A 23,271-nucleotide genomic window follows, 5' to 3' on the forward strand; every position below is an offset into this window, starting at 1 on the left:
GACCATTTTTTTTTTTTTTTGGCAAAGACAAAATTCTCATTAGGCAGTCATATTGGACTCTATACACCCACAGCAGTTCCAGGCTACCCCCTGCATTCAAGAATTCTGACTCAGCATAGACATGTGCGGTTAATTTATAATCACAGATTGTCATTAGTGCAGATACCCATGCCAACAAATTAAATATTTGCTTTCCTTTTCTAAGTTGCCTTGCCATTAGAAAACAAATTCTTGACCAGCTGCGCTCATGCAATTCAGCACCAGTCCTGTTTAAAGGGCCAGTTACCTCTAACTAACTAACTAACTAACAAGTTAAAATTATTTTTATACAGTACATTTACAGTTTGTATCTGATGATCAAGCACCTACAACTAAGCTGTTTCTTGGCAACAGATGTCTTATTTTTATATGATACGGCTTCCATTCTATAGTCCTGTAGAGATCCATGAATGGCATTTGACCTCTTCTTCCTTTGCTAAAACCAAACCCATTGGACTGGGGTTAATTTACTATGGTCCTTGACAGAAGTCTGGCACAAGGCGCAGAGTGCAGAATCGGCAGGTCCTCGAAGGCAGAACCTACACAACCCTTATGAATACAGCACTGATAAATGCAGGCAACTCTGTATTCATCAGAAGGCACAGATCTCTACACTCTTCTTTTGATAGCAGAGACCTGATACAATTTTTCTACAGGAAGGGCACAAAGTGCAAAAAACTGTGGGTTGTGATTTTTTGTTCCTGCATCTGGCAGCCTGCCCTGCTTGTAGTACATTAGCCCTACGGTTTATCTGTTATTAGATGTGTAAACCTGTGCCTTTTTACCCTATTCAGCTTCAATGGCTGCCACCATGGCTACACAGCAGCTTATTTATACAAACAGGCTTCTGAAGCAAACAGACATCTTTTAGTACTGCATGGAAACAGGTAATGACATAAAAAGGAAAACCAAAATATGCATATTTTTTATTTCTTGAGTTATGGCTTCTACTGTTTCCAGAAAGGAACAACAAATCCTTCCCATACCACCTTTCAGACCCTTCTATTTTTCTGTCAGTCACTATGTCCTTCCATTACCTTCTTAATAAACAAGTGAAGAAGCTAAAAAAATCTGACCTGGATCCTCTTCCAACTCTAATTAACTAACTGTGCATGAAGGTATGTGATGTAGTACTGATCACAGAAAATGCTTAAAAGACAACCATCACAGAGAATTTGTCCCCTGCCCCCCTTGGAGGTATGCAACAGTGAGCAAAATCTGGATGAGGAAACAACAGTTTTTTTTAAGAGAAATAGGCCCCTCCACACTGATACTAATACTAGTACTAATACTATTATTTCCCCTATCCAAAGTGCAGGCTCTGTTTGCTCTTGTAGGGAAAAACATTCTATAACAAATTTTAAAGGCAAACTAAGTGCTGGCAAACTTTCTTTCTTATTCTATAACAAATGCCTTTAAAACAAAGAGGAGGACAGAAATAAAATTATCTTACCAGTGATTCCTTCTTTGGTGCCCAGAAGCCAGAACTCATCTATTACAGTTAGAACTTCAATGACATCCCCAGCAAACAGTGTTAGTTCCTCAGAAACACTGGGGCAGAAATCAAATATCGCTCGGACCACCGATCCCACCTCCATCCCTAAAGGAACAAAGGAAAAAAATGTAAATTAAAGAAATAAAACATTAATGGGACAATATGAAATGGAGTAACTGAAGGGCTCACTTGCAAGTCCAGGAGCAGCGTGCAAAAAAATGGCACAACTGGGCAATTTTTTGAACTTTGCACGCTGTGCCTTGTGTGCGCAAATAGCCACAGAACTCTGCACTCTGTTTTGGAGCACAGAGCCCAGCAGGACCCTTCACGAATACAGCACTGACTGTGTTAGTCAGCGCTGAATCAGTAAGGGATGGGGAGGGAGGCACACAGGCATCCTCCCCTCCCACCCCCAGAACTGTCAACTCCCCATAGAATCCCGGAGTTGCCCGATTTAGGGGTCCCTTCCCTTCAAGCAAATTCCCATTGCACGCATGTGCAGTACTTGGGAAGGGCCTTCTGCACATGTGCAATAACCTTTCCAAGGTGCAGGACCGCTGTTTGCGAATGTGTGATCACATCACAAAAATTAGGCCACGACCCCAACATTTGTGGTGCCAAGTTATTAAACTCACAAGTTTACCGTTCTGCGCCCCCGCCTGCCCCTACTTTGCACGCCATTCTGAGGCGCAAGGTAGGAGAAGAAGGTGCATCCTGCGTCTGGGCCCTGTCCTTACAGGGTAGGACAGAGCTAAGCTGCATCTCCTGACTGTTTTCTGCATGGAATGCCTGTTTTTGTATCCAGAGAGCTACAAGCCTGGGGGCACAAGTACTGCTTTTGCGTCCCTTAGTGTCTTGCACTTCTGCCCCTGGAAATGTAATATGACCACTTAATTTGAAACAAATGGAACAGCAACAGGTTGGCAAAGCACAGCCATAAGATGCAATAACACTTACATTTAGCAGCTCTGAATTACAGAGACCATCTCCCATACTCCCATACAGCCAATTATTAGTAAATAATTGAAATTTTTACAATTCTTCAATGGCGCCCGATCAAAATCTTTTAACCCGCCCGATTGGCGAATCGACCAATATCAGCAGCCTTCTGCGATATCAGTCGCCTCGCCCAGTTGCCATACACGCACAAAATATCATACGAAACGAGCTGACACACTTTAATATAGGGTTTGGTTAGGGGTGGATTTTCCCCTTTGGCGGGGTTGCCAGGTTGGTGGTTTTTCCACCAAAATGGGCTACTAATTTAAATCTTGTATAGGTTTCCAAAGTACAAACCCACTAAGATACAGATTTGGGCTAGATTTTGGAGCCTTGGCAGGTTTGTACTTTAGAAACTCACCAAAAACTTTTTTTTCTCTAGTGTACCTGACATGCCTCTCCCAGTGGATGATGGGTAATGTAGTTTGTACCTATCAATTTGTCTACAGCCAAAGTTAATATAAAACTGCAATGCGCAGCATGCAACTGGACAGTGTAGAAAAAACCTCAATTTTATATTCCTCTTTGCTGCTATTCTAGCCTCTCAGCCTCAACCTGTCTGTACTACATCACGCTTCCTGCTTTATCTGGTATGTCATTGTACTATTTCATTGTATTGTGATGTGTGGCGCTGGAGTTTGTTACTTTCTGCAGTTGATCCTTAAGCTATAACTCTTTTGTAGTTCAACACAACCATATGTATATCATGTCAGTCTCTCTGGGTTAATGCAATATTCTGAATCCATTAGTGAATCACTGCATCCTGTAGTGACGGACTTCCCAATCTCCCCCTTTACGCAAGAGAGCCCTGATATTGGATACCCAGCCGTGGTTCACCATGATTGCCCCTTTTATGTCCTGTTTTCATTGGTCAAAGTCTTTCAAGATGAGATTGTGGTGTAATTCCTATGCAGATCAAGAAAACAGGGAGCACAGTTTGGGATACAACATGAAATGATTGGGGGCATGGGTATTGATTCCATACTTAAAAAGGCATGTTTTCACATGTTTAGATTTTTTAAGATTATTTTTTTCAGTGTACATATTGGGCTACTTTTGAAAAGGCTTTTGGCTAGTTTTGGCCTTGTTTTGGAACTGATTTTGGCTAGTTTGGAAAACTAGACCTCGCAACCCTGCTCTAGGGCCCGCCTACTTTAAGGGGCCTGGTGCTGGCTGTAAAAACTAGCTGGGTGTGAATGCGATGTGACTGGATCACGGATCTGATTGTTTGCATTGCATCACTCGTGCTGCTGGCCGGCTTCCGCTTTACTATCTTACCTAATGTGCATGTGTCATCTATGTGCCATATTATCATCATTGCGCACACACGCACAGTCACAAGCACATGACAAATAAAAAGCACGGGCGCAGCAATTCTTTGGGGAGAATATGCACAGCAATTAGAGCAGCAGCATCACAGCTCTACTTTCTCTGTTGTTTGTGGCCTGCCACAAAGTGTGACAGACAGTGTGCCACCAATAATTCCCCCCAAGCAAATTGTTCTTCTCAACATCTAACCCAGGAGCACTGCTGCTATAAGGTAATTTAAGAAACTCACATCAGGCGGCAGTTTACAAATTGGAAATTTGTGCTCTTTGATGCTTTGGGCAACAATATGTCATGAAATGGTGGGGTCCATTATGTCTGTCTTTACACTTTATGCTGCTGTTCTAAAAATGGAAAATGGTTTGTAAAAGGTATGTGGGGGTATGGCCACAAAGTGGGCATGGTCAAAATATTTCCCTGGTCTATATCATTATTTCCAAAGCATATCATTGTTTCTCTCTTTCTTTTAAAGTGGGGACCACTTTAAGGTGGGGGCCCCAAAAGCACTACTTTTCCCCATTCAGTCTTAATCTGGCTCTGCTTAAACTCCATCCACATTGTGTCACAATGTGCTGTCTCTACCTTCTCACTGCACTGACATTTTACCATCATTTGCTGCTGCTATAATTGTGGATTTGTGAGTATACACTATCCCTGTTGGATATTGTCTTGAACAATCAAATCAGTTCTATTTGTTTGCTGCAAGAACCTTCTGGTATCCATTATTCTACTTTTAAACACAACAGCATAGGTTGTAGTTGCATTACACCCCACCTTCAATCCTTCCACAGCAAAGCAAAGGCCCATTCTTGTGTGTTAGAGCGTAATGTAACTGATCTTGCGGGGCAGGACTTTTCTAGCCAAGATACAATTACAGATCCTATACCTGTACTTTATATTTAAAAGAGCACAGGCCCTCTAAAACACATTATGGGTCAGATTCAAATTAATAAGAAAACTTTACTCATATGTGTGTACATATGTGCATACATATAACTATATTACACACAACCCATATAATAGCTTATTGCTTAAACAGTAAGAATGTTTAGCCTAGGTGTAGCTGTCCTAGTTAGCAATTAAATGCTGCTAATCTAGTCAGAGTATAAGGACAGAAAATAAACATGCCATGACACTAAATAAACATAAGGGGGCAGCATAAATGGAGATAATCAGTTCAGAGGAAAAAAATAATTCATGTTAATCTTTTATATTTTTATACTTTAAAATGTTTTTTGGACAATTAGTCAGACATCTCCAAAATATTTTATTTGAATATAAATATTATTTTATGCTGGAGCATAGAAATATGTGGACTGCAAAGGAATCATTTGGGTAATCCCAAAATTAACCGTATTGGTTAAAGCAGGTGTGGGGCCTTACAACCCTATTGTTTGTGGTCCCCAGACAACTGTCACATTTTCATCTAATAAACATATCTTTTTTTTTGTTGTAGTAATAGTCCTAACAGCGCTTTTGGTTAAAACTGCAAAAAATACAGAAGACAAAAAAATAAACATATAAGTTTAGTTAATGAATTCAGGAATGTAATAAAGAGATTTCTTTATCACAAATATACTAACTTATTTTTTCACCATTGTATATGCAGGCTTTTTTAGCTGTGGCCCTTGCTAAGTTTTACTCACTCTGTTCAATCCTACAGTCAGATCTAATATGCATGGGCTAGGGGCACCCTGCAGCACTTTCTAATATCCAGCTCTCTCCTCAGGTCTCAGTTTCCTGATGATGGATACTCTGTACAGACAGGGGCAGCAGTGTCGGACTGGGACCCCAGGGGCCCACGAGAAAACCTTAAACTATAGGCCTGCTCTCCAACCTGTTTATTCTTCTAGTCTTTTTTATTTACATGCTAGCATCTATTTTGCATCCTCTTTGTTCCCACTGAGAAATAGGGAATGACCATGAAGCAGGCCAAATGGTTAGGAACAGGAGGGCCCACTGATACCTGTGCCCACGGGGACTTTTCCTGGTATCCTGGTGGGCCAGTCCGACACTGAGGGGCGGTATCAGTATGCCGTCACTATGGCTTATGTACATGTACAGGCACATTTACACACATTATCTTTGTTCAGTCAGCTGCATGTACAATAATAAAAGCAAAAAAACATGACAGCCTATATGCTGCCAACAAACAGCACAACAGTAAGTCAGATGCTACAATTATTATTGTCATTACCATTCATTTATAAATTGCCAAGATATTCTACAACACTGTACAGTAGAGGGGAGTATACATCAAAGACAGAAATGATTCCAAATATTAACACACGGACATACAGACTCCATATTAGTGCTCTGGTTGGAATCCAACACACGACCCCAGAAGGTGTCTATAAGGCCGTTTTACACAAGAGGCTCAAGAACCATAACTAAAGGGATTCTGGCATGATTTTTATGGTATAGTTTAATTACTAAATTACACTGTTCACATTGCAAATAATTCATTCTACCATTTAAAATTGTTTTCTTTAACTAACAAATGTATTTTTTTTGTTGTAACATAGGTGTGTACATGCCATCTAAGTGCATTGTGTCTGAGTCTGAGCTTTCAGAAGGAGCCAGCGCTACACATTAGAACTGCTTTCAGGTAACCTATTGTTTCTCCTACTCAATGTAACTAAAGGAGTCATGACTTGGCTGAGCCAGACATTCATTTTTACTATTGAGTGCTATTCTCATATGGGAGCATTTTTAGCAATACAGATGTCAGGGAGCTTTAATCTTGCTGCCTTCCCATCGTTCTGCTGATTGGCTATTGGAGGGGAGACATCACTACATCTTGCAGTGAGCTGTAAAGTGTGACAAGTCACATGACTGAGCGCACTTGGGAAACTAAAGGTCCCTATACACGGGCTGATTGTAGCTGCCAATATCGGTCCTTTGGACCGATTCGGCAGCTTATCGGCCCATGTAGGGGCAGAAACGGTGGCCATACCTGACCGATATCTGGCCTGAAATTGCTCAGATATCGATTGGGCAGGTTAAAAGATTCAGTCGGATCATGGACCGCATCGGCTTGTTGATGCGGTCCCTGAACCGACTGCCCCATTGCTGCTACTATAATTCGATAGTTTGGCCCCAAGAATATGTCTTGCCTTGTCAAATTTTAAAATTAAATATTTAAAAAATCTGTTTGCTCTTTTGAAAAAAATGAATTTAAATGCTATATTCTGTTGGAGAAGCGCTATTAACTAATGTGTTTTGTAAAAATACAGAATCCCTTTACGGTGTAGTTAAAAAAAAAAAAAAAAAAAAAAGCAAGAATGACACAGGAACACGTCTAATTGTAGCGTTAACACAGCACTTTTACTTGCCTTGCCCCAGACTTTAATGCAATGTCAGCTACATTCTTATTTATGCCTATGCACAGACTATCATTTTCACTTCATGTTATATATTTACTTCTCTAAAACAGGAGCAACCACAGAAAGAACAGAATCTAAATTATTATCCTTAAATAGCATCGGCAAACTCCACAGAGACTTAGAGATTTTACATCATTCACATCAGTCCCTGCCTCAATGGAATTTATAATCCGAGGTATGTATCACTATTTTTTAGTTAACATTCATCACACCTTGTGTCTCAACCCTTTCTCCTTGTAGATTGTAAGCTCTTTTGGGCAGGGCCCTCTTCACCTCTTGTATCGGTTATTGATTGCTTTATATGTTACTCTGTATGTCCAATGTATGAAACCCACTTATTGTACAGCGCTGCGGAATATGTTGGCGCTTTATAAATAAATGTTAATGTTAATGTGATATATGTTGAGTGTGGGAGTATATCAGAGTACCCTGGGGAAACCCATAAAAGCACTTGGAGAACATACAAAGTCTTTGTTAATAGTGCCCTGACTGGAATAGAACCTAGGACCCCAGTATAGCAATGATAACCACTCATTGTCATTATGATAACTGCATATGAATTTTTTATTTCAAAAACTTTATTCAAAGTTAATTAAACTTTGAAGGGCCACTATACATCTATCTTTAATGTGTCTAACGCAGTAGTAGTTCCTAAATTGTGGGAACTCAAACAGGAACTCAAAGAAAAAGGCAGGGGGCCCAGTCCTAAGGAAAGTTTGTTAAGTAATTCTCATTTACAATGATGGATAGTCCTACACTGTGTTATAGTAGGGTGTCAGAAATATTTGTAACCATATTATAAACTATGGGTGCTCTGAACAGATGTGGTACCAAAAAGAAATACAAGGCTTGAACCCAGAAAATGTAAATACTGCTGGTGTAAAAGAAAAATTAATAAACAAACGTAATATAATAACATTCCACGGATGCTACTGCCTGAGCTTTGGATACATATTAATTGATATTGTCAGCCAGGCCATATAGCAGCTCCTCAACTAATTTGCCTTTAATTTGTTGTTTTCACTAAAGCTACTGAAGCCCCAAGCACTAAACACACACACACTGACACCAAACACACATTATACTGCCCATGTAGCTGGTTTCTCTGTTGGGGTATGCAGAAATATTGGATCAGTGTAAGGATGTGTGATGAATATGAGGAAGGAAGTAGGAGGGAATTTTCACAGGACATGACTTCCTGTCATACATCGTCTGCCTTTGAGACACAGAGCAGGAAAAATGGGTTAAATATGTTGGCAAGATCATAAAACAACAAAAGTGATGAGATGTGTTCATTTCACAAAACAGTTATTTAACGTAACAACATGCAAATAAATGAAGGAATCAGATTTAAGCAGGACTGATATGGAGAAGGTATCTTGGGCTTTAGGTTTAGAAAACAGGAGAAAAGATGGAGTTGTTTCCTGTGTATTTATTGGTGGATGAATGACACAGACCAAAGTTACTGGTTTCCCAGAGGAATAGATCAGGTAGAGAGGTATGGCGATAAAGGGGTGGCAGCCCATTAGTCATGGGGCTGTGGCAGGAGGTATTAGGGCCTTGGGGAGAGTGAGTGGAGGAAACTGTAGGAGCTTCTAGGAACGTTAGGGTTCCTCACAGCCTGCTGTGCCATTTAAAGTAGCACAGCAGGCAGTGAGGAACCCCACCTGTCCTCCTCAAAGGATTGTGAAAGAAATTGGTATTTGTGTTAGGAGTGGTTAAGGCAGGGGTTCCCAAAAGGTAGATCGCGGTCTACAAGTAGATCATTTTGAAGTTTCTGGTAGACCTTCAGGTGGAATGCAGTGGAATAAAATCCCACCACTTCTTTTTCCCGCCAGCATACAGGAGCTTTTGAGTGCGGCTGCTCAAGCCATCCGTCTATGTAGTTTCATCCCAGTATAGAAGATTCTCCCCACCGGGCCGCTGTATATATTTGTTCCCACTTTATATATGTTTCTGTGTGCAGACTACAAAGTGGGCCATGAAGTAGCGAAGTAAAAACTACGACAATCCTTTCACATTAAACTTGAAGTTGGCACTTGAATAATGTTATGCGGGCATTTATACATTGCTATGTGTATTTGTTAGACATCGATTGATACTTTTTCTTGCTTATTGTGCCAAATGATAGACGTCGCACTATTTTAACTGTGGTAGATCTCATGATGGAGGCCAGGTGGCAAGAGTAGATCACAGGGTGACAAAGTCTGGGCACCCCTGGGTTAAGGTAAAGGTTGCCACAGCAAGAGAAGGTGGGTGGTGGCTCATGAGAACAGTTAGGCATGATTTGGGAATTTCCTATTATCATTGGGGGCCTCTCCTGATTGGAGCACATGATAAGAGCTTGGGGGTGGTGCTCATTGAGTTGGTGTAGCGGCAGCTGGCAAGCTACCTCTGGGCAAAGGATGGACACAGTCAGGCAATCTGGTGCTTTCCATTGGGCATCTGCCAAATAGAGGGAATAGGAGGTCTACGATAGTCAGCAATAAATGCTACTGCTACCGATCGCAGACTCAATACTACTGATATCATTGGGTAGTGAGGGAGTATTAAAATAAAGCAAGATTACCTTAGGCGGTAAATGGAAAATATAATAAATATTAATTTTTATGGGGCACATTCATTAAAGTATGACAGTTCACAATACAAAAAATTTGTATTTTTTCTAAAGTTTACAACTTTTGCATATTCTCTGCGATATTTTCATTAATTTCTGCAACTTTTGTGCAACGAAATCGTATTTGTCGCAATGAGTATGAAAGTTTTGGATTCATTCAAGCTTCGGTATTGTGACTTTCCTTGGGCCAGGTTGGAGCTGCAGAGTGCCATTGAGCCCTATGGGAGACTTTCCTTGGGCCAGGTTGGAGCTGCAGAGTGCCATTGAGCCCTATGGGAGACTTTCCTTGGGCCAGGTTGGAGCTGCAGAATGCCATTGAGCCCTATGGGAGACTTTCCTTGGGCCGGGTTGGAGCTGCAGAGTGCCATTGAGCCCTATGGGAGACTTTCCTTGGGCCAGGTTGGAGCTGCAGAGTGCCATTGAGCCCTATGGGAGACTTTCCTTGGGCCGGGTTGGAGCTGCAGAGTGCCATTGAGCCCTATGGGAGGCTTTCCTTGGGCGGGGTTGGAGCTGCAGAGTGCCATTGAGCCCTATGGGAGACTTTCCTTGGGCCAGGTTGGAGCTGCAGAGTGCCATTGAGCTCTATGGGAGACTTTCCTTGGGCCAGTTTGGAGCTGCAGAGTGCCATTGAGCCCTATGGGAGACTGCAGCTCCAACCCGGCCCAAGGAAAGTCTCCCATAGGGCTCAATGGCACTCTGCAGCTCCAACCCGGCCCAAGGAAAGTCTCCCATAGGGCTCAATGGCACTCTGCAGCTCCAACCTGGCCCAAGGAAAGTCATGATACTGAAGCTTGAATGAATCCGAAACTTTCGTACTCGGTGCGACGGCTACGAAAAAGTTACAATTTACGAAAAAAAACGCAAAATACTGATCATTATGAAAAAAACGCATTCGGATGCTTTTCGGACGTTTGTGGATTAGTAAATGTGCCCCTAAGAGTAATTAGACTATATAATATAGTTTGCAATCTGCTACATACACCAGCAGGCAACACATGAATAGCTTCAACAGTGTCTACACGTCTCTATAAAGGTACAAAACTGACAGCTTGAACAATTTTAAGTAGACAAATTTGAATAAATATTTTAAAACACATTTTAATTAAATATAGTTTCAGTCATACTTTGCCCTAAAACATATTGGAGAATGTGATACAGATAACAAAATTTGCTCCATGTCTAGTGACCTATAGCAAGATGTCTGTGTAAACAGGAGACAGTGTAAAAGATACCGCTGATTGGTTGCTTTGGGTAACTAGACCATTAAAAAACTTTTAAAACTTTATTACATAACCCCCTTTGTCCTTACAAAAGGAGCAGCCGGCAACAACATGACAAGATAAGAACCATCAGGCAGCTGCTTAGCTTTATCGAGGAATCTGCATCTCGCAAGGTCACAGTTGGGAGGGCAATTCCAGGTCATCATAACAATTGCGCACTTAGCAGCTGGGAGGGGCGGGCCTTTAAAGGATTACAGACCTAATTAATCTTAAATAAGGTTTTGGCCGCTGCTATTTACTATTGAGGAAGGGGATTAATAAACTGCTTAAGGACTCTTCTTACTGGATTCTGTGCATATATCGGCACAGTATTTATCTCTTAAGAGTTAAATATGCCTGTGTTGCTTTGCTATTTAGCAGGTTTAACATAAAATTATACATTTTAACCCCTTTGCTGCTAATGGCAAATGGAGTCATCATGTTTAAATTAAATAATTACCAGGCTATTAAACAATTACCACGCTCATTCGAACGCTCCGAGCGTATTTTCGCCAAATTTTTCGGGCGTCCGCACAACTTTTTTGTACGCCACACGACTTTTTCGTACGCTTGAACGAAAAAATCGGAACGGTTTTACCGCTGTTTACACTTGTATGGTACGAAAATTACGCGAGTCTCGGATCGCCAATAAGATATTATCGTGACTAATACGATTTTTTCGTAAGCATTTTCGTGATATTTGTGATCTTCAGAAATTTTTGTTTCCGATCCGAATTTTTCGCATTCAGGATTCGAATTTGTGATTTGATAAATCTGCCCCTTAGTTTGCTGTTATGCAACTTTCTGGGTTCCACTACTTTTATGCTTGTAGAAAAGGATCAGGCAGCTCACAAAGCAGGTTATGGCTTGTATCAAAGGAATGTGCTTTCGTTTCAGGTAATGACATTCTTTCACGAAGACTCTAGATCAGCATTACACAACTTATTTCATGTAGTGTGCCAATTAATTATCATACAGTGGGTTTCAGGGCCAGAATTTATTAAAATAAGTTCATATAAAGAAATCTATGGAGCCCTAGAGCAGGCTGGGGCACATAAAATAGTTTGGAGGGCTACATCTGGCCTACAGACATCCAGCTGGACCTTTGTGCTCTATATTCATTCTGTCTTTTTATACATTAGCCTTTTAGCTTTATACAATTCTGACACTTGTCTTACACCTTGAAGGGTCACTTTCCTATATTTGGCTACTTGGGAAATGCTAATACCTACCACTACATGCATTTATTTTTAGCCATAAAATACAGTTATTTTGCTACAGCAATTATCGCACAGGGGGTGAAACACATGTCTGCGTTTACAACATATTCTACAAACGTTTGAATCTCTGACTACAAGTCTGAATAAATATGCATGGGGTCGCGGTTAGAAACCGGATCATAAACTTTTAACACACATAGTGATGCTGGGCAATCTGACCTACATGAAGGGAGGTTATTGCAGGCTCCAATAAATTGGGTGTGACTTTATTATCATTCCAATAATCTTTATGAATACAATTACCTTTAAAATTAGATGCTAATTTTAGGAAGCTCATCAATTTTAATTTGAATAAAATGAATTATTATGCTTAATGATCTTGAATTATACATGCAGCTTCAGTACTGTCTATGTGTTGAGATACTTAGTAGTACAATTCATCAAGCTACAGCACTGTCTGAATTTACAAGCTTGAGACCAAGCAAACTGCATTATTAAAGTGGTATGTAGCATCCCCTTTAATTTAGAGCTACAGGAATTATATCAGCAAATCTTTAGAAGCTATATATCAGTATTTCCACTATGGATACTTGCAATATCTAATCTGAATTAGGGCAGTGGCACTTGGGGAGATTAGATGCCCGAGCCAAATGTTCCATAGTAAACGTTAAATATACTCATTTACAAATATGTATCTGCATTGTTGAAGTATTAAATAAAAGTTGTGTTAAGAGCAAGTTTAATTTTACATTACAACTGAATCAATGGCTTCTTGCAGTAGATATCCCTATGACAATACAAATACCACAGGGAACATGTTACAAAGAAGAGTGTTTGAGTGCTCTTCTGCTGCAAGACCTCACAAGCATGGATAATCTGCTCAGGTTGCACTAAGTAAAATATTTATGGCTATAAGAGAATGACACCTCTCCTCCAGCAGCTGACAGGCTGACACATGAGAACCGGCAGATGGATGGCAGGGATACCTGTCACTGAAAGGCAGCTTTGTTTTAGATCTCTTGTGCAAGTGCTAGCACGCTCCAGCAAAGTGCTCTTTGGTATAAATTCTACCACACTACAATAAACTGTACTTCTGTGTAAATTCTATCACTTTCCAATAAAATGTTCTTTATGCATAAGTACTAGTCTGGCATGCTCCAATAAACTGCTCTTCTGTGTAAGCACTCGCACACTCTGTTAAACTGCTTTTTTACACTTCAGTAACTAACCAAGAGTAAGGGGGGCATTTACTCATGTTCATTGTTTTCCACAATTCATATTTTTTGGCTCAAAAATACAATTTTGCCACAAAAAAAGCCACAAATATTATTGGCATTTATTATGCGACAAAACTGCAACAAATCCGAAAAAAAATTGCCTTCTAAGGGCAAGACCCCAAGGAACAACTTACTCTCATGCAATAGATCGCTGCAATCATGGGTGAGTACCTGCTCTGAAAAGGGTTTCCACCGGTAACTATAGAAGTCGCCCGTGGAAAGCCCTTTTGCTTCGGTTTCTAAAGTCACACAAAGCTTCCTCCTGCAGCCAACTTCTTGCAGGTTTCCTTCATGCTTTCATTTGTACAACAATACAAAAAAGTTGTGGTTTTCACATTTTTTTCACTTTCATTCATGCTTTAATAGATGACTAGACATTCATGGCTTTTGTAGAAATAGGCTTATTCATAGTGTGAGAGATGCAATGGGAAAGGTCATTATTTGGTGTATTTCCACCAGTATTTAAGGTGGGATGCAAATGGCCCAAGGTAAAATACCTGGTTTTACAGCAGGTAATGCTGTTTTAGAGTAAATCTCCTTTAAGGTTTGATTTGGCCAGCTGTAGGGAGCTACCTGATTAGGCTGCAGGAGAGCAGCTAATAAAAGGGGTTGTGTGATTTAGGGAGTTGTAATTGAACCGTGACTATGGGAAGGTCACTCTTAGAGCAGGAGGGCTGCCTGTGTGAGGAACTCCCACAGAGGAGCTGGGGGTGCCACCTGCCACTGCCAGGAAGCAGAGGGAGTGCTGACCGAATGGATGAGTGCTGAGAGGGCTCGGCAAGGCTTAGTGTGAAGCCTGAGTGTTCCAGAGCGTGGAAATAACCCTGGAAGGTGAGAACCCTGAAGAAGGGACATCTCAAAACCCTGAACTGTTTACTGAACTGTCTTTATGTCTCTGTTGGGAAGAATGGGCCCTTAATAAACCTGAGTTTTGCCTGAAGACTTGGTGTCCCTGTCTCTATGCTCCAGATCCTCTGCATGCCTGCCTGCCTGCCTACCAATGCTAATTCCCCCAAAATTGCGTGTACAGGCATTCAGCATGTCACAATGGTTTAAAAAAACTCTAAAACCACCAAAATCCGAATGCTGATAAATCTGCCACAGGTATAAAATCAACTCAATAATGACAGTGCAGAATGAAACAGTTTAGGGGCCATCTGCCCAGGGCCCTGTACATGCAATTTTAGTAACTAAGATTGGGAAGAACTACACTTTTCATTGTCCCCTACAGAAGCTAGAAGTTGCTAGAATATTTTTGTCTTATTCCAGATCAGTCACATTTTTATGAGTTTAGCCAAAAAAATAACACCAACCCTGCCACAAAATAATAGCTGCATATAAATATGGTGTTAGTAGTAAATAATGAATATAAGTATGACACTGCTTCCATTTAATGACACGATTATACTTTACTCTATCCCACAAACCCATCCCCGGGCTTCAAAAGCAACAGTTTCTGCTATACTCTAAATCAGCATCTAAGAATGCTGTTTACAGTCATATATTATTATAGATGATTTATAAGTATATATGGAGTAGAGGTAGAGGCCAAGGACTGAATCCTGTAGTATTGCAATAAGCACTCTAGTAGAATTGGAAAATACCCATAAAAAGAGTCACTGAAAAAAAAGAGAATAAAAGAAGGAGTTTTTAGAAGAAGAGGATCAATTTTATTAATGGCTGTAGAAAGGCCAGGCTTTACAGAATTAAGATATATGGCAAGCTTCTTCATTGCTCCCTCAGTAATGTGGCAGGGAATGAAACCTGTTTGGAGGGGATGAAGTATTATATGCAGTACGTGGAGTCTTTCAAGCAGTTTGGAGGCAATAAGAGAGCTATGTCTGTAGTTAGATAAAGCTCAAGGGGGGTTTTATGACAACAATGGCTCGCATGGCAAGGGCCTGTTCGAAGGCAAAATAAACTGCGGTCAAAGGAGAGGTTGAATATTTTGAGAGGGATTGGTTCTAGTAGCCACAGGGTGAGGAGAATTTAAGGGAAGCTTTGAGACTTTTCTTCCCACCATTTACATTTAGAGCACTGTTACCACTTCATTTACACTGTTGCAATACTAACAGTACAAAGGATTATAATACATTGCTGGGAACTGGAGGACTTCAGATTAGACACCCCCAATTCACAGTGAATTTGGCAATCATTATCCCACCACTTTTCCATTAACATTAATTCTACCCCTATCCCTGACTCCCTACAGAGCATGTTCCCTTCTATATGGGGCTCACATAAGCATATATTTTAATTTTTTTCCTGACTACCCTCAGGGCATATTTCATTCTATCTCGAATTCTAACCTCAGAACATGTTTCAATCAATGCCCTCAGAATATAAGTATATAATTCCATTCCTACCTTCCTATAGAGTATATGAACTTTTTCCTACAGAGAAATATTTCACTTTATTCCTGCTTCCTGTAACCCCTACTACCCATCTACTTTCCAGTTAGTACAGAGAAGAACATGCTTAGTATTGTATCCCACTACCCAGCAACCAGGCGCCTGAAAACTGAGCGAAAGTAATAAGCCTGTTTGCAGGATTGAATTCTCACCAAATACATTATTTACAGACCACAGAGAGCTACTGTTAGATGTGATAAACACCTGCATTCCTCAAACAAACAACAGAAAAAGTCCTGGAAATAACCGTGACTAAAAAGAGATAGTTATATGTCATGTCATTAGGAAAACAAACAAGGCAGGTAAAGGGTGACGGATAATAGAGACATGTTTTAAAAAAAAATGCTGTTTGTTACAAGTTTCCATTTCTATTGCAAACCCTCTATATCCAAGTATTGTACATTTGCATTTAATTAAATAAGGCTCGTGGCCTAATGAGGTCTGATGTATTATGTTTGTTGGCTATGGGAATGAATGCAAAAGAGATTAACCAAATGGTAAACATGTAGTATTTTTAGTTTTAGACAGATGCGTTTTGGAACATGTGTTGATGTTGGTATTTGGTTTGTGAATATTCTTATTTACAGTGGTTGCAGCCCTGCCCACTTAAAGGTCTAAAAATTAATTACAACAAGTAACCATAATACCTAGTAAAACGCTCCCCAAAACTGTATGAGTTATTAACCTTTGCCAACATACAATCTAGTTCAGGAATCTTTGCCACTTCAGCTATTGCAGAACTACAATTCCCAGAAGGTCTGGACATTCAATGAGAAAAAGCTTAGGATGGTGCAACATTTCACCTAATACAGGTATAGGAAATTGGAAACCCATTATTCAGAAAGATACAGTTCAAGGAAAGACATTTTCCAAAATTCTAAATTAGGCAAATAATTCTAATTTGTAAAATTATTACCTTTTTCAGTAATAATAAAAACAAAGCTGCATGAATCCCTATTGTAAGCAAAACAATCCTATTGGGTTTATTTCATGTTTAAATGATTTTAGAAGACTTAAGGTGTAGAGATCCAAATTACAGCAAGACCCCTTATCTGGAAAACCCAGGTACAATGCATTCTGCATAGGATTGATACCCAGCTTGTATTTAGCCAAGGCCAGGCCATTATTACAAATGCAATAACTAGTCCTCTGTACCTAGCACACCCCCAATTCACCTCTAATCCACCATTGCCAGCCTCCAATTCCCTTTCCAGCAGCTCACGAACCACTCACGAGGTTTGCTTGATGTGACTTGTGATGTCATTACTCCGCCCCCAACATCACTGACCCACCCTCTCACAGACACACCCCTGCCATGGCTGTTATTAGTTAGACATGGCAAAAGGTGTCAACCCTAATTCCAGATAACAGATCCCATACATGTGCCCCTGGCTAGATAAAACACACAGAATGAACCACATGTAGCAGAGATTTAACTACATCTATCCCCACATCCCAGCAAAAAAGGGTAAGAATATCAAACGCACAGATCTGTGTTTCCTTTTGGCAAAAAAAAAAAAGAGATTACCCACATGTGAAAATTGGGCTGAGGATGCTGGGATTTGTAGTTCACTCCAGTTAACGATCTTTAGGATATTACTGATAGCCAATAAGTGAGGGGCGGAAACTCAAATCTGCTTGCTCTTTCATGGATAGCAGGTCATCCTGTCCCTTTCACCGACACTGCAAAATGACCACCCTGGAAGGTCTGCATTTACATTTGCAGGAGACATCTGGGAAAAGGAAATTATCTTGGGCGTTAGCAGTCCAGCCTGGAACACAGCAAGAACAGATCCCTCTTGTACATGGGAGTTTCTGTCAGCTTTCCAGAAATGCATTTCCAGGCATGTTCAGGCACTTTTCTGTCCCAGTACGTTCATCTTCCATCACCTTGGCTTGGGTTTAGCAGTGCCCAGCTAAGTGACTCATGTACATTCCTAATAACACAAGTTACTTGGCTCCTATTGCCTTGTGTGAATGTGATAGGAAACTTAGGTTGTAAGCGCTAAAGGACAAATGAGAATAATGAACAATCTCTGTATGCATACCTCCCAACATTTTGAAAATGGAGAGAGGGATAAAAAGAAATGCCATGTGCAGCGCAGCAATTTTTTTGACCATGCTCATTTTTGCAACCAAATATCACTCTCATTTGACTAAATTTGGCAGGTATTTTGAAGTTTGGACACATTTCTGGGGATTTTGCGGTCTTGTTTTATGTTTTATTACAGTTTTGTGAGAAACAATGTCTGTAAGTGCAAGTGATGCTCGTTACGATTTCTGGGCTCTCTGCCAAAAGCTACTACTTTGAATTAAATGTGAGAAACAATGTTTCTAAGTGCAGCTGAAGCTTGTTAACTTTCTGGGCTGTCTGCCAAAAGCTACTTTTTAAATAATTTGTATCTTTTTTAGCTTCAGTGCAGGGAATCAAAGGGAAATGAGGGACTTTTCAGTAAGAATCTGGGACTGCGGGTTGAGCTGTCAAAACTGTCTGCGAAAATCAGGATACATGTTGCCATTATTATTAGCACCAACATATTCTGCAGTCCCTTCTGCAGTGGAGCTTGCAATCTAAGGTCCTTATAGCATTCACACACAGGATAATCAGTTTATTCAGATGTCAATTAAGCTACCTGGCAGTGGAATCGAATCTAGGACTCCAGCGCTGTTAACCCCTGAGCCACCCCCATGTAAATAAAGAACCCTAAATAGATTGGTGCATTATGGGGTTACAACCACTTGACAGAACTGCCATACATCAGTAGACAGGGGGCCCCCCCTGCCAGAAAAATATTTTAAGAGGGCCCGGCGCGAGGGACCAATGCCTCCTCCCCCAACCCCTCTCCTGGTCCCAACCATGTCGCACCTCCAGGCTCCGACCTTACATTTAAGGTAGGATGGGAGTGGGGAAAGGGGGAGTATAGTTATGGGACCCGTTATCCAGAATGCTTGGGACCTGGGGCTTTCTGGATAAGGGGTCTTTCCATAATTTGGATCTTACCTACCTTAAATCTTAAAAAAATATTTTATTTACAGTAATTAAATCCAATAGGATTGTTTTGGCTCCAGTAAAGATTTATTATATCATGGGATCAAGTACAAGGTACTGTTTTATTATTACAGAGAAAAAGGAAACCATTTTTAAAAATGTGAAATATTTGATTATAATGGAGTCTATGGGAGATGGCCTTTCTGTAATTCAGAACTTTCTGGATAATGGGTTTCCCGATAAGAGGTCCGATACCTGTAGTGCAGCTGTATATATAGTTACTCCACTGTGTGTAGATTTTTAAAATATCTTTTAATTATTGTAGGACCAAACTTATCGTGACATAATTGTTTTAAATTACGATTTCTCCATCAACAAAAACGACCACTTCAAGCGATATAGTTTAGTTGAAGCTAAAAAAAATTGTAGTAGCTTCCTGCTTGGTCCTGAAAACAGTTGGACAAGGGACAAACGTCATTGTTAAAGACAAAATATTTTAAACCTGCACAATCATTTTTCTAACCGATGTTGGATGGAAGATTGCCAGATGTCCGAACGTTCGGTGCGTACCAACCTTACAATAATGTGTTGGTTTTGTCGGATCACACTGAAAATGGTCTTTAAGTAAAGAAAAATCGTTATGTGTTACTATGTTCCATTTCCAATTGTCGGGACCCATAGGGTTAATGTGCCCCTATGGCTTTAAACCCTACCTTATTTGGTATTACCATATACCGTGTTACTGGTCCAGGGCTAAACCACACCCTACCACACTTAAATATAGTGTTAGGAATAGGGGTGGTTCTTTCTTCTTGGCCTGCCACATCTGACATAAATAGATGTCTCCAGGAAGCCTAGGATCCACAAGGCCCAGAAGGTTAGGCCCTAAGGGGACAAGTAACTTTAGTGAAGCCGGGGAGCAGGGACCCCATGAACGAGGAAAAGGAAGAACAGATTAAATAATATGAGAGCACTTTTAAAAAAGTGAGTCAAACAGTTTGTATATAGAAAGAGCAGCTTTCTTGCTCCACCAGGAGATGAGAGTAAAGGAGTAGTCTACTAACAGGCTTACCTACGGGTGGGCGATATCGGGAGAATCCAGGCCAAATGATCGAATTATAACAACGGGTATAGGCAAAGTCGGTCCAGGGACCGCATCAACGAGCCGATGCGGTCCCCGATCAGACTAGATTTTTTAACCTGCCCAATTGATATCTAATCGATTTCAAGCCAGATATCTGTCGGGCAGGGCCATCGGTAGTGCCCATACACAGGCCGAATAGGCTGCCGAATCGGTCTAAAGGACCGATATCGGCAGCTAGAATCGGCCCGTGTATGGGGACCTTCAGCGCCGGATTTCAAATTCAGCCGCCCCCCATTCGCGCCCCCCATTCGCACCCCCTGCACATGCGCAAACAATCCCCCCTCCCCCCGTGCTGCGCCACGTCGACGCAAGTGCGCATGCACAGGCATTAAACTCCCATACGGAGCAGTGGGGAGATATCCCCATTGCTCCGTATGGGAGCAAAATGTCAAAATCTCGTTGCAGCGGGGCGGCATGCTGCCCTAGGCCCGGGCCTTTGTGGCCTCGCCACAAATCCGGGCCTGGGGACCTTTAGCTTAGGGACACATAAGTGCCAGGGAATAGGTCAGTCTTAACCCTGCCCAAATTCTATAAGAGAGGGTTATACCGGTGGACTTACCCCCTTGTCACTCTGTTGGTTGTTTCAACCCCTTTATAAGAAGGGATAAACCAGAAGACACTATACTTCAACTGCTTAATCTGCTTTATCATCAATTGTGTTGCTGAAATCCTGTCATACCTCCCAAGAGTGAGTATTGATTTGCCCTGCATTACCATCATTTATCTTGGACAAATAAACAGTTATCTTGGTTTGCAAGATCTCCTGGCATCCACCTATTTACTTATTGCACTTTTCACATACACGTTGCAGTGAGTTGTAGTTCCACAACACCCTCCGTATAGTCGCTTCCACTTTGCGAAGGCTCATCCTGAAGATAGAGAGTAACATGTACCACATTCTCAATTCTAGCTGGACAAATTTAACTATCACATACAAATAGGGGTCACACAATGTTGAACCAAATTGGCTAAGGTTGCCAGCTGCCACTTGCCTGTTATATTACCAGCTTAGCTGGCAGAAATGATCCTTGATGCCAATGTTATAGGACAGAAAGAACAAAATATAGGAAGGCCGTTAATTTTTCCCATAAAAGGTATAAACCCAAAATGGCAGGAATCATGACTAATGTAAGTGCTTACCTAGAGCCCATACATAACTATAGCCCACTTACAGACTTTACTTTCTCTATTAATTGCTCTCAAAAACACCAGCAGTGCATGCAGACAAATACTTGCTCCCCTGTGTACCATGCTGGCTCAGTGTCATGTGAGGTAAGGGGCCAGTCCCAGCGACAGAGCACTAATCACAGGACTGTTAAAGTTCAGGAACAGCCGAGAAGCTAGAGAGGTTGCTCTTTTATATAAACAATGTAAACAGGCAGCAGGAAAGGCCATAATGGGGAAGCCCTGGGCTTTTTATCTCTTAATGCTGAATCTGCTCAATTCTTTCTCTATGTTAGAATCATCTCGTAGGTACAATACACAGTTTGTGTGGAGGCCAAACCAGTTGGCAGCTCTACTCTACTGGCACATAATATTCATTGGCACTTGTAAATGAAAAGCACAATTAGTCACTTTTAGGGTGACAACCCCAAAATGTCACCCAGGGAGAGGTGACCTGTATCAGGACAGGATGCTGATTCACTTTCACTCGATAAAAGCCACTTGAGCCTTGCATTTCCACATGAGTGAATCTCAGGCCTATGGTAAAACCTATGTATTTTTCAGAGAAAAGAGAAGAGCAACAACTACTGACAGAATACACTGAATTCCTAAACACTAACACACTACTATTCTCCAGCATGCAGTTTTTCTTTCAGTAATCTAAAAAAGGCAGTCTTCCCACCATACTGTAAAATGTAACAAAAAGAACTATCCTATTTAAATATCTATATCTCAAGAGAACTTGGCATCCAGGGCCAATATCACCAAAGAACTTGGCATTTAAGGCCAACTTATGTATCTATATCACAAGAGAACTTTACATCCAGTGCTAACTTACGTATCTATCAAGGCCAACTAATATATTTATGTCAGCAGAGAATTTGACATTCGGGGACAACTTATGAATCTATATCACCAGAGAACTGGACATCAAGGGCCAACTAAAATATGTATTTCTCCAGAGAATATGACATCCAGGGCCAACTTAAGTATCTATATCACCAGAGAACTTGACATCCAGGGCTAACTCTCTCAGCACTAGATATAGATAGTGTTAAATGTTATAGCTGTTGTTTGAGAATTGTCCTTGGTGTGGGCCCACTAGAGGATCTTCTCTTATTCTAGATAGCCAGTCCAAACCTACATAATAGTACTAAATGGTACTTAAGCTACATAAATCCATGTTGGTAGCAAAAATAAATAAATCCTATCCTTAGTAGCTTTTATTAGTCCTATGAAAAGCTTAAAAATGGTAAACTCACAAAAAAACCCTAACACGTATACCATAATTTCACTCCAGATTTGTTAGCACTATGTAGCAGGGGCTTTTCTTCAGAAAAAGTAGCATTAGAAACCCAGTGGAATTATCTTAGTTTGCTTCCTATTTAGGTTATTTGGAATCTACACAACTATTAATACACCTGCAAAATTTTGCCTGAAAGCAAACGGCAATTCTGTGAAACTGCTTCTAATGCCATGGTAAAAATAAACAGCAAGAAAATGGAAATAAACATTAACTTTATAATTATTATTTTGGCAAATGCCTACCATAAACTAACTGAGATCTCTGCATGTAGGAAGTATTTCTTTATACAAATACACCGGCCCTGGCAGGTATTTCACTGACTTGGCTGGTTAAATTCTGGCTAGGTGACAACCTTAGACACAAGTGCTAGAGCACTAAGGAATGCAGGAGCGCATTCTTTTAGCACTGACTTAACAAGCACTTGTCCCAAGCACTACACCTAGTGCAGGGTAATTTTTTACACTTTATATCCCCTTTAAATAATCATTACAGAAAGGTAAGGCAAAACTTGTAATCCAGCGTTGTCAACAGTAGAGTAAGAGAAAGTGGAAAAATCTGAAAATTTTGGGGTGCATGGCCTAATGATGTAATTCATGATGTCATTGCATGTGCGCAAATGACATTCTGACACAGCAGCGT

The 23,271-nt window shown here is 40.8% G+C and overlaps 1 protein-coding gene across 1 annotated transcript in view; it reads right to left on the reverse strand.

The window, feature by feature from the left end:
* dnmbp (dynamin binding protein) overlaps positions 1 to 17,309 on the reverse strand; it is a 68,655-nt gene extending 51,346 nt beyond the window's left edge. The window contains exons 1-2 of the mRNA XM_004915871.4: positions 17,205 to 17,309; positions 1,493 to 1,639 (exon numbers count right to left, since the gene is read on the reverse strand). Coding sequence (XP_004915928.1) covers positions 1,493 to 1,637 — 145 coding nt within the window. The 5' untranslated portion in view covers positions 1,638 to 1,639; positions 17,205 to 17,309. The remainder of the gene's footprint in view (positions 1 to 1,492; positions 1,640 to 17,204) is intronic.
* Positions 17,310 to 23,271: the final 5,962 nt, after the last annotated feature.

The sequence above is a fragment of the Xenopus tropicalis genome, chromosome 7 (assembly GCF_000004195.4).
Source record: "Xenopus tropicalis strain Nigerian chromosome 7, UCB_Xtro_10.0, whole genome shotgun sequence".
Classification (NCBI taxonomy): Eukaryota; Metazoa; Chordata; class Amphibia; order Anura; family Pipidae; genus Xenopus; species Xenopus tropicalis.